At 58.6% G+C, this 12,230-nt stretch overlaps 1 protein-coding gene across 2 annotated transcripts in view; it reads left to right on the forward strand.

Moving 5' to 3' along the window:
- The first annotated feature begins 200 nt into the window (after positions 1-200).
- The window catches only part of LIMD1 (LIM domains containing 1), a 64,949-nt gene continuing 52,919 nt past the window's right edge, over positions 201-12,230 (forward strand). For both annotated transcript variants that reach the window (XM_027585916.2, XM_027585917.2), the window contains exon 1: positions 201-2,268. In XM_027585916.2, the coding sequence (XP_027441717.2) occupies positions 873-2,268 (1,396 nt within the window). In that variant the 5' untranslated portion in view covers positions 201-872. The remainder of the gene's footprint in view (positions 2,269-12,230) is intronic.

The following is a 12,230-nucleotide window of genomic DNA, read 5'->3' on the forward strand; positions in this document are numbered from 1 at the left end:
CCCCGCGCGATGCCCACTCGCCGGCTCTGACGCAGTCCCCGCGCCCTCCAGCCCGGCCGGGGTGCGGGCGTTGGGGCCACGCGGCTAGGCGCAGGCCCGCCCCGGGGCGCCCGCCCGCCGCCGCCGACCCCGCCCCTCGGCCGCCTCCCCCGCCTCCGCCTCCTCGCGGCCCGGGACGTGCCCCGCCGGCCACCGAGCGGCGGGGACTGCGTCCGGCGCGCTCACTTCCGCGTCCCGCCGCCCTCCGGCCCGCGCGCGCCCGGCCGCCGCCGCCATCGGACAATAGGCCGCCCGCCGCGGCTGCCGCGGACTTCCTGCCCGGCCAGTGCGCCCCTCTGCGCGCCCCTCTGCGCGCCCCTCTCCGCGCCGGCCCCGGAGCCGCGAGCCCCCAGCGCCCGGGACGTGCCTGTGCCTGCGGCCGCCCGCACCTCTGCTGCGGCCGGTCCGGCGGCCTCCACCTTCTCGGCCGAGCCGGCTGCCCCCGGCCCCGTCCCGCGGCTGCTCTCGGCGTCGGTTTCCGAGTTTGGTTGCTCACGGAGGAGATTGGGTTTTTTTTTTTCTAGTTCTTTTTCCTTTTACGATTTTGAAAAAGAAAAGAACGCACAGCAGGCTGGGACGGTGAAGCGCCACCAGCTGGCCCCACGTGGACACCTCTGAGGGGAAAGGGAGTTGGAAGCGAGCTTGGTCCAGCTGGCCTCGAGGCCTCAACTTCTGCCGGACTCCGAGGCCTGGGTCATGACTGTCACGCCGGGCCGGTGGAAGGCTTTACCTGTCCCGGGCTGGACTTGACCCTTGCCCTTCAGCAGCGGACGCTCCCCCCACCCACACACACTCCCCGGACGCCTCGCTAGGCTCCGACACCCGTCTGCGACATGGATAAGTACGGCGACCTGGGCCTGGAGGCCAGTAAATTCATTGAGGACCTGAACATGTACGAGGCCTCCAAGGATGGACTCTTCCGAGTGGACAAGGGGGCAGGCAACAACCCCGAGTTTGAGGAAACACGCCGGGTGTTTGCCACCAAAATGGCCAAAATCCACCTCCAACAGCAACAACAGCTCTTGCAGGACGACACCCTGCCCAGGGGGAGCAGAGGCCCGGTCAACGGTGGGGGCCCCCCAGGCCCAGAGGCCCGCCGGGAAGCCAGCATGAGCAGCAAGCTGACCGTGGATGGTGCTGCCAAGCCCCCTCTAGCTGCCTCGACAGTGGGTCCTGGTTCAGTCACCTCCGTGGCCCCCGGGCAACCCTTGTACCCATCCCAGGAGCAGAGGGCCAGGCCCTATACCCGCAGCGCAAGCCACGGCAGCCAGGACTGTGGCTCCAAGGAGAGCCTGGCAAGCTGGGAGATGTCTGCCTTCCGCCACGTGGGCCCCTGCGAGGATCCTTCCTGCCTCACACACGGAGACTATTATGACAACCTCTCCTTGGCAAGCCCAAAGTGGGCTGATGAACCAGGAGTGTCCCCCAGCGTCAGGCCGGGCGCAGGGAGTGGGTGGCCTGGCACCCCAGGGACTGACGCACCACTGCCCAAACCCTCCAGGGACCATCCCCTGTACCAGCCTCAGCTCTCCCCGAGCTCCAGCAAGTCACTGGAGACCGGCCAGGATGGTGGTGGTGGTGACCGTGGTGATGAGAAGCCGGCTGGGCTTTGGACTACCGCCGCCTCCCAGCGGGTGAGCTCCAGCCTTTCTTCCCCAGGCCCAGAAAATGGGGCCCACCTGGGGCCCCCTCAGCCCAGGCCCCCCTCTTTCTTAGCACCCTTGGCCCAGAGCTGCCCCAGCCAAGGAGCTCTTCCAAGAACAAACTCGGGGGTGGGGAGTGAGGCTTCAGGCACGATGCCCAAACCCATGGTGGACCCTCAACCCTGGTTCCAAGACGGACCCAAATCGTACCTTTCTAGTTCTGCCTCATCATCCTCACCAGCCAGCGTGGACAGTTTGCAGTCGGGTGCGGCCCCTGGGCTGGGTCCCAAGCCAGTCTGCACGGACGCTGGCATTGGTCCCAAGCTCAGCCCCACCAGCCTTGTCCATCCAGTGATGTCCACTCCGCCTGACTTATCTTGTAAAGAAGGTCCCCCTGGCTGGTCGTCGGATGGCAGCCTGGGGCCTGGGCTCCCGGAGAGCCCCAGCCCCCCCAGGGTGAGGTTGCCCTGCCAGACCCTCATCCCAGGCCCCGAGCTTGGGCCCTCAGCTGCCGAATTGAAATTAGAAGCCCTCACCCAACGTCTGGAGCGTGAAATGGATGCGCACCCGAAGGCCGATTATTTTGGTGAGTGAGAGATTGGTGGCGTTGCCCACCGTGGGTGACAAGGTCCCTGCATTTGGGGAGGTGCTCCCCATCAGGGATGCTGTAGCTCCCCTTGAGTGCCATGCCCTTTTTTTTTTTTTTTTTTTTTTAAATGTGGTTTCCTCTTTTGGCTGCATCTTCAGATTCAGAAACTTGAAAGCATCCCTGAGCAGAAAGCGGATCTTGCAGCTGGGGATTACCCACGTGCATGGGGGGGAAGCGGGGCAGGATGGCTCATGACTGCTCTCAAAAAAGGGAAATGCCGTGACTTTGGGTTTCAGGGGTTTCGGGTGTGCCCCAGAGCCTCTCGCAGTGACTGGCTCGTGCAGGACTGGAATGGGAACAGCTTCTGGGGTCCAAGTACCCCTGTGGGTTCCATGCACTGGCGGCTGGGCCAGGCAGGTCTGGCTATCTGAGGACCAGTGGCTGGGCAGGGGCGCTCTCTCTGGCCCTGTGTGTGTGTGTGTGTGTGTGTGTGTGTGTCTGTGTCTGTCTGTCTGTCTGCAGGTCCTGTGTGCAGCTGCAAGACTAACGTGGAAGGCTTTGCTCTCGAGCAATAGTGGTTCTCAGAGCGTAGTCTCTGGACCAGCAGCACCCCTTCACCTGGGAACTTGGCTAAAAAGCAAGTGATGTGTTGACTCTCGGGGAAATTTGAGACTTGTGGGACTAGGTGTCTCCGAACTGAACTCAACCGCCACCTCGGTTCCAGCCCGAAGCCAGGTGACACCCGCAGCCCCAGCACCCGGTGGGATGGAAGAGGCTTCCTTGCTGGTGTTACAGTTTCGGGGTCTTGTTCTAGTCTCTTTCTCAGACCTTGAACTCTTCGCGACTGCTGGCATCAGCTTTTTCTTTCGCTCTGCACAGGGTTTGGAGGCCGCGAGAAAGCATATCTGTTGTTCTGTGGAGTCATGGTGTCGTGGCCTCATAGGAGAACTAACCAGAAAGCCTATTTTTGGAAGAGTCTGAGGGTTTTTGTCTCCCCCCCGTGTTTTGAACTCTGGAGGATTGGGGTCATGATCTCCCCCTCTGAGGCCTGAGAGCCTTGGGAAGAGGAGCCCCAGGAGGGCGCCCGCTGGGCCCCCGGAGGAGGGCAGGGCCGAGGAAGGCCGCATTGCTGTCAGCCCTGCGTGGGTGACTGGCTCTGGCCCGAGGTGCTTGGAGGGACTGGGTCCCGGGCGCCCATGGCAGCGCGGTGGTCCGTAGCCTCCTGAAGCCTCATGGGAGCAGCCCTCATGGCACAAAGGGCACTGAGAGGTTGGGGTGACTTTGTTGGCTTATGTTCCAGAGCACACAACACCATCTCACTGCTGTCTCTTTCCCTTTGCAGAATCCCCCCCCCCCACACCCCGGGGGATCACACTTAGCTGGAAATACTGTAAACTGGTGCCTGATTTTTAATTCTGAGCTCATTAAACGACAAAACAGTCTTATTTTGTCAGGGAGGCAGGCAGGTTTACACACCGGATCCGGGCAGAGGTGTTCGCTAATCCCATTCATCCAGCGTGTGTTTATTGAGCACCTGCCTTGGACCGTGCCCTGCTCAAGGCCTCAGCATACACAGTGAACAGGACAGACAGCAAAGTGAAGGAGACAGGAGGTGGACCAAATACACAATCAAGTACTGGGGAGAGATACAGGTCAGGTCGAGGAGGGGATGGAGCCTCTGGGCCGGTGTTGGCAGGGAGGTTTCCAGTTTTAAGTCAGGAGACCAGGGAACACCCCATCAGGAAGGTGGCATTTGAGGAAAGGCCTGAAGGAGGCAGCATCTGCCCCAGGGGAGGGCGTTCTGGGTGGGCAGACAGCAGGGGCAAAGGCCCTGGGGCCAGTCTGTACCAGGTCCCATGCTGGACAATTACCTTCTACCATTTAATTTACTAGTTGCAACCACCCTGGGAAGCAGGTTCTGTCATTAGGCCTGTTTCACCGGGGAAGATAAAGCCCCGGGGAAGTCAGATCACTTAACCGAGGCCTCCCAGGTGGTGGTGCTGGACGTTGCTGCGAGTCAAGCCCCACAGTTCAGACGCTCTGCCCATGCCCCTAACCAGCATCGCCACGCTGCCTCCCAAGCACAGATGCGGAAAACTGTTTTGTGTCTGTATTTATTTATTTTATGACTTTGTTTTTCATCTTTAATTGAGGTGAACATCATGCACCACAAAAGTAGCCATTTTAAAGTAAACAGTTCAGCGGCATTTAGCACATTCAGTGTTTTACAAACACCAAATCTAATAGTCTCAAAACATTTTGATTACTCCGAGAGGAAACCCCGTACCCCTAAAAAGCAATCGCTCCCCATTCTCCCTCCCTCCCAGCCTCTGGAAACCACCCAGATGTGCTCTGTTGCTGTGGATTGACCTATTCTGGATAGTTCATGTAAGTGGACTCCTCTTTTATTTTTTGCCTAAGCGTGATATTCATGGGTAGAAAACTCAAAAGACCACAAAAAAAAAACACCAAAAACAAACCAAAAGCCGCACAGTGAACAGTGAGTGTCCTTCCCACCTGGGCTCCTAGTCAAGTGCCCCGGGTGTAATGGGTATTCGTGGTGTGTGTGTGTGTGTGTGTGTGTGTGTGTGTGTGTGTGTCAGCCCCCGTGCTCCATGCCTTTGCCACAGAACGGGGTGTCTGGACGTCAGCGTGTGTTGAGTGTGTGTGTGTGTGTGTGTGTGTGTGTGTGTGTCAGCCCCCGTGCTCCATGCCTTTGCCACAGAACGGGGTGTCTGGACGTCAGCGTGTGTTGAGCAGGCTCAGTGTGACCGCTGCGTGGATGTGCCCGGGGTCACGAAGTAGCTGTCCCGGTGGACCTTGAGAAGGGCCCATCTGCAGGGTGCAAGCCCAGCTGTGGGAGGGGCCCCCAGCGGGGGACTGTGGGGCTGGGGCTTGCTGCACTCTCTAGTTGCTGTCTGCAGAGTCGTGCCGGGGCCTGCGCAGCCCAGCACACAGGAGAGGGCCTGCCCCGCACCTGCCTTGGCAGCCGAGCTTCCATCGGCGCTCTCGTGGCTGGCCGCACCTCCCGTGGCCAGCCGTGTGGCCCAGGAGAAAGTCTCTCATCGGAGCCTCTGGCGGTCAGTTCTTGGCCTCGCCCTGCTGGGGGACCTTGGACAAACCCTCCTGTCTTCTAGGCCTCCCCCTCCCCCGATCTGTGGTGCGAAGCATCCGGCCCTGCTGAGGGGCTCCCCACACGGAGGCCTTCCCTTCCTTCCCTAGATCTGGTGTCCTTTGAATGCCCATGTCTGCCCGACACCTTGCATTTCTTGAATTAGGAGGAAATTTTACTTCCAAGTAGAAGAAGGGCTCTCGCTACCAGGCTCTTGCCAGCAAGAAGTAGGGTAAGGACGCCATTACCGTCAGAGTTGACGCACGTCTAGCCAGAAGCCCAGCGAAGGAGATGTTTGGGTTGGTTACTTAGGCCCCTTCCTGTGGCCAACAGGGGCGTCCCTGTGGGTGTTTACACTGTGGGAAGACCTCAGGCTCTTGCCTTTGAGGACACACGGGTCTGAAGACACCTCACTTTCCAGTAACTGATCTGCTCATCTCCAGGGACGCTTCTGGCACTTTCCTTGGCCGTCTTTGTGGGGTCGGTACCATGTGGTCCCAGGGGCTGCTTCTCCCCTTCTTTTTTCTCCATTCTTCCTCTGTGGTCTCTTGGTGTCTTTCTGCCCGTGAGGACAGAGGCCAGGACAGATTCTGGATGCTGCTTGGTGAGTGTCGTTGCTTTGACCCCCATGCGGCGCCTGCTTTAACACCACTGTTTACGCTGCAGAGGAAGGGAAGAGGTCACTGTGCCTTTTGTTGACTCTTTCCTGGCCTTTTCCACCACGGCATCCACTGTCTTCCTCCCATGGGTTCCCTCCTCCCTTCCCAAGGAAAAAGGATACAGAGAAGCCACCTGTCACGGCCTGGGTTTCCCGGGAAGCTGACTCAGACAGTGGGGCGCGCAGGGGGCTTCTGAGGGGGAGCCCTTGGGAGGAGGGGAGGGCCGCTGGAGCGGGCAGAGGAAGGCTCTGGCCGCAGTGCGGGCCTGATGGGCTTGGGCCTAGCCGCAGGGAGCGCGGAGCTGGAGAAGCCCTTCAGAAACGTCCCCACTTGGGGGGAGCTATCTGAGCCTTCATGCTCCCCCCTCGATCGGTCATCAGGTGTGGGCCGTCCTGGGAAGGGCCTGACCTCGGGGGAGGCGGCCCTGGGCAGCAGGGGCAGAGCCCGAGGGGCTGACGGGTGAAGCCACTGCCTCAGAGTGGCCACGAGAGACCCCGTCCTCAGGCACATGAGACCCCTCGTACAGTGACCCTCGGGCTCCATGACTCTGATCCTAGCAACTGTCTAGGGCCCTTGGCGTGGTAGGCTTTGGGGATGTGCCCTGTGTTACCCTTCACAGTCAACACCAATAGTCTCTGTTCCCGGGGGAGAAACTGAGGCCCATGACTTGCTCAGGATCACACAGGTGTAAGTGGTGGGTGGCACTTCACACCAGTTGGGCTCTGACCGCTCCCATGGGGGACCTGCTGGCCTGTTGCTGTTTGTCCCTCCAGATTCCCTCTGTACACAGCTGCTGCGGGGGGCATCGGTGGGCTCTGAGCCTGGAGGACCTGTGCCTTCCCTCCGGGCCGGGGGTCTGGGCATCCGTCACTGCGAACGCCACCTAGGAGAGCACCACGCTCTGCCCTGGGGTGGAGGAAGCTCTGCCGGGCTTGGTCAGACACGTGGGGTGGGAGGGTGGGGGGGTAGAAGAGGTTGGTTGTGGGGTCTCCCTCACCCAGAGAGTGAATGGGCGGGCTCCTCCCCACCCTGCACAGAGACAGGAGAGGCTGGTTCTGTCCTTGGTTTTTCTGTTTCCCCGTGGACCTTCTGGATGCGGCGGCAGACCCGCCTTTGCCCGGGAGCCTGTAAGCCGGTGTGACTCCTCCCGGGACGGGCCCCGCCCCCGCTGGCGGCCGGGGAGCCCGTCACACCTGATTTCATTTGACTCGTACACAGCCGTCCAGACAAGGACCGTGTAAATAAATGTCCTATCTGCTCCTTCCCAGTGGACAGTCTCGCAAACCTCGAGTAGCACACGGATTGTCTTAATGCCCCTTGAAGTACTCCCTATCCGACTTTATGAGCAGCGATGCTTGAAATGTGGGGCTTACATCTAGCCCCGAATGAAAAATTGAGGGTGGTTCCGGAGCACTTTTCCTGGCAAGAGGAAATAACATGGGGCAATCCTGTAATAGGGAACCCCCCCCAGGATTCCAGGCCAGAGGCCTGCCTGAACCCTAGAGGCCCCCATGACCCCTCCAAATACAGGCATTTCGGTAAAGCCAAACGAGGGGCTGAAGTAGAAGAGAAGGTGCCAGAAGCTCCTGAACCATCTGGCTCTGAGTAGCTGGCAGGACCAAGCGTGGTTCCCTGGGGAACTTATACCCAGATTCCTTTCGGAGACCTTGAGCCACAGTGTGGACCTAATAAGCCCTGCTTTCGTTGCTGCGGAAGTAAATTTCTTTTCTTTTTCTTTTTTTGGTAAAGATTATTCATTTATTTATTTGACAGAGAGAGAGAGAGTTAGCGAGAGCAGGAACACAAGCAGGGGGAGTGGGAGAGGGAGAAGCAGGCTTCCCGCGGAGCAGGGAGCCCGATGTGGGGCTCGATCCCAGGACCCTGGGACCATGACCTGAGCCGAAGGCAGACGCTTAACGACTGAGCCACCCAGGTGCCCTAGAAGTACATTTCTGATCCTCCGGGTAACTGTTGTAAATGCCACCCCAGATTCTGGTTCTGCCTGTCCAGCCCCGCAGTGCACGGCCCGGGACAGAGACACCCAGTCCTTTAGAAATCGGGTAGCCTGTGTGTGTTGTTTTTGGTAGACCGGGTTATCTCCTTCTCAAAATCAGGAAGGCATATGGTGTTTAGCTTTCTATTGATGCATAGTATACACATATCATAGGCAGTCGCAAGGTGAACGCACCTGTGTAACCAGATGGAGGCACAGAACGTGACTGGTGGTGACCCCACACTTCCCTCGCCATGGCTGGTAGGCCATGCTCGGGCCCCCCCCGCCCCAGACACACTGAGCTCAGGGGCTCCGTCACACCAGCCTCACTGCTGGGCCCTGAGCTCCTGGAATGTCCCCCCACCCTCCAGGGCCCTTGTCCTCGCCCTTCTCCAGCCAGCGTCCTTGTGCCTGGCACAGAGGTACCTGCCCCTGCGCCCCCACTCCAGGAAGGGGGGGGTCTCCAGCTGGAGCCCCGACGTCGGGTTCCCACGGCGTCGGCCAGGTCCCGTCACACACTGTCTCTCTGCCGTCCTACCTCCTTGGGACGGTATGTTTCTGCTGTATTCCTCTGTGACCAGGAAAGAGTGTCTTGTTTTTTCCATTAAGAATCCACAGCATGAAGCTGACCTGAAGCTGACCTTCTGACATGGCAGTTCTTGCCAGAGGTTTAAAATATAACTTTGTCATATTTCTTTACATTTTTAAAAAAGATTTATTTATTTATTTATTTGAGAGAGGGAGAACATGAGCGGGAGGGACAGAGGGAGAGGGAGAGAGAATCTCAAGCAGACTCTGGGCTGAGTGCGGAGCCCAACGTGGGGCTCCATCCCACGACCCTGAGGTCATGACCTGCGCTGAAACCAAGAGTTAGATGCTTAACTGACCGAGTCACCCAGGCGCCCCTTCTTTACATCTTTTGATTTATGACTCCCACACAGGATGAGGACCTGTGGAAGAAAGGCCCGATTTGGGGGAGTGAGGAAACCAGGCGCTCTGAGCCTGATCCTACCAGTAGGCCGGGGCGTGACAGTGGCCAAGCCGCTCTTCCTCGGTGCAGAGCCACGCTGACCTCTGAGGGCTCGTCCTGGCCCAGAGCTCTGTGTCTGTGACTCTGGGTCCCATCGGATGCCTGGCTTTTAGCTGACTGCGTAACCCAGGGACGGGGCAGCCTCACTGTCAGCAGCGGTGAGAGCCCAGAAAGGCGGGGACTGGATGGTCTAGCTTTCCCTCCCCCTCCCAGACCCCTGCGGAAGCAAGGCACAATTTTGTATTTTAGTTATGGTTACGTTGCCTATTGCAAATGGTAAGCATTTTTACTTCAGAGTATCTGGAAAATACATACAACTGAAAGAAGAGCCGTGACTCACTGAGGTGCCTGCCACCCTTAGGATAATCAGGGTGAAGATTTTCTGCAGAAAGCTTCCAGTGTGGAGCCGCGGCCAGAGCCCGCCGTGACTCAGGGTGCGTCATGCACGGCTGTTCTCGGCTCTCTGGCCCGATGGAGAAGCATTTACTCCGCCGGAGGTCACTCACTGGGCCCTGCAGAGTGTGTCTGAGGAAAGTGGGTTGAGGAAAGGAGAGATGTCTAGGAAAGCATCAAAACACAAGGAGCCCCTGGTGTTATGTCGGTCACCCGCCCTGGAGGCCTTTTGGAGGCTCTCATTCTAATGAAATGGGGGGTCCTCAATTCGGGGGCCAGCAGGTAGCACTGGCTGTGGGGCTTGCTGACCTTGATTGACCTTGATTTCCCTGGCATGCCCCAGGCTTCTCACTGGACTCGTGTGATGGCCTTGGTGGTGCTGGGTCAACAGATGCTGGGCAGGGTCCGTCAGGGGCCCACGTAGCAGGTGTCTGTCGGAGGAATGGAGGGGCTTCGTTTGGGATGTGAAGGGAGAAGGAAGGGGAAGGGATTCGTATCTGGGGTTATGGCTCTGAGATGGTTGTGCTAGAATGAGTTGCTGTGTGCACAGGTATTGGCTTGTTCAGTCCTTCCAATAAGCCTATTTCACTAGCCCCATTTTATAGGCGGGCCAGCTGAGGTACACAGAGGTTCAGTAACCTGCTGAATACGTGTATCGAGGAGCTTGGCTGAGTCTGAGGTCTTTCCTCTGCTGTGCTGCCTGTCAGTCCTGGGAGCACAGTGGCTGTCTGGCAAAGGGGACTTTCGGGGGGAGTGTGGCCCTGAGTCCGTCAGGGCTGAGGCCGTCCCCTTCTGTGGTGGAGCCGTGAGGGCGGCAGGGCACGGAGGGGCGCCTGAGCTGGCTGGTGGAGCTGTGCCCGCACCAGCCCCTCCCTGCAGGCCCGAGGTGGAACCATGAGGTTCAGAAGGACGCCCAGAGGCCACGCAGCGACCTTACCTGCCCACGAGCCCTGACCCCCTGACTTCTTGTGTTCCTCTGATGGGTGTGGGTTAGGACCAGCAGGCCACGCTCTCGGGGAGCCTGTGACACCCGCCAGTGTTGTGGGCAAGGGTAGGGGTGTGCTGGGATGCCTCGGCCTGAGGATCAGCGTCAACCCCGGGACTGGGCGGGGATGCTTAGAACCGAACGTGGGATGAACCGACGCTCAGAGTCCAACTGGCAAAGTGAACAGAAACCTTACCCAACAACAAAACAGGCCTCCCGAATTCCCAAGGCGCATCAATGGCAGGGTAGGACTTGCCGGCAAATATTTATATCTGCTCCAGGTTTTGTTTCTCATGTGTCCCCTCCCAGGGAAACCAGCTGGACATGGAATGCCAGGGTCACGTTGGAAGGCTGGAGGCTTTCTGCTTGAGTGTTTCAAAGGGAATACTTTAGGGTCCGTGGCCAGGCTATTTTTAAGTGTTGAGAGCCATGAGTTTAGACTTGGCCAAGTTCCTTCCTCATCTTTCTCGGCCTGTGACTCAACTCTGCGTGTCCCAGGAGAGCAAGGACTGGTTACTCCTGGTTACTAAAAGTCTGTTGGCAGCCTCTTGGGGACCTCCATCCACACATGCATTTGCAGTATGTAGAACATTCTGGAAGCCTGCTCTGAGGCCGTCTGTCGTTGCAGAGAAGGGGCCTTGAGTTCGTGTGTACCCGCCCTTCAGCTGACCCTGGGGGGGGTAGAGACCCAGGTCATTTGAAGACGAGTGGACAGGGCACCCCTCCTACAGTGCCGGCCCTGAGTCTGGGAGTGAGCCCACGTCACAGCAGGCTCTGGGCCGGACAGCACGTGGCAGTCATTGCGGCGTGCTGAGATAGTAGCCTGCTTGCCTTCTGCTGCCTGAAGCCTCCCTGACCGTAATAGCAGCCTCCCCTCCGGGAGGGTGGAACCGACTTGTGGCCACATCTGCTCACATGACAGTCAGCGCTCGCCCAGGGCCTCGGGGTGGAGCTTTTGCATCTGCTGAAATGTGTCGTGTTCCTCTCTCCCCCACGGTGGCTTGCATTGCTTCCTGGTGGGGCAGGGAGGTACTGAATTTAGAAAGAGGGACGTGGGCGCAGCCCCCCCCCGGGGCGTTTGCTGACAGAGGTCCCTTCACCGTAAACATGCTGGTGGCAGGAGAGCAGGAGGCGGGCATGTGCCAGCTTGGGCGTCTTGCTTTGGTTTTTTGCCCTTGGACTCCTCACCTCTATAGAGACTGGACGTCCTGAGCTTGTTATAATTCTGTTCCCTTCTGGGCTGCGAGCCTCCGGAGCCAGGGATGGGTCAGGGCTGTTGGCCAAGAGGCCTGGGATGGGCCGTGTGTGCAAAACGCGTGTGTCAAATGGACACACCCCCAGTAGCAGGCGAGTGGTTGGTGAAGGCAGGCACTTCTTTGAGTTGGCCCGCCGGGTCCCTCCATGAGATCAGTGTCCCCAACCAGGGTGACACTTGCACTAATAATGCTTGGCATCCTCGGTCTCACAGAGCCAAAACTACATTTTTTTGGGAAAAAAAAAAAAACCTTAAGCTATATAAAAAGCAGCACTTAAATAAGGAAAATGAGGAAATAAAACCAAATATTTAGTGGTAAGTTTCAAAATACAGAATACAGGGCCTGGCCTGCAGAAGAATAAAGGTAAAATGTCCTGGTTACAGTGCCCCCATTTGCTCAGCGATGGTGGACTGAGAAGCTGTGGATGCCACAGATGTCATTGCTCTGTCCCCTCGTGCCCGGTGGTGGCTGTGATGCCCGGACAGCCTAGTGGCGCGGAGTGCTGAGCTGCTTGGGCCAGGACTTGGGTGA

Source organism: Zalophus californianus, chromosome 1 (genome assembly GCF_009762305.2).
Source record: "Zalophus californianus isolate mZalCal1 chromosome 1, mZalCal1.pri.v2, whole genome shotgun sequence".
Lineage (NCBI taxonomy): Eukaryota > Metazoa > Chordata > Mammalia > Carnivora > Otariidae > Zalophus > Zalophus californianus.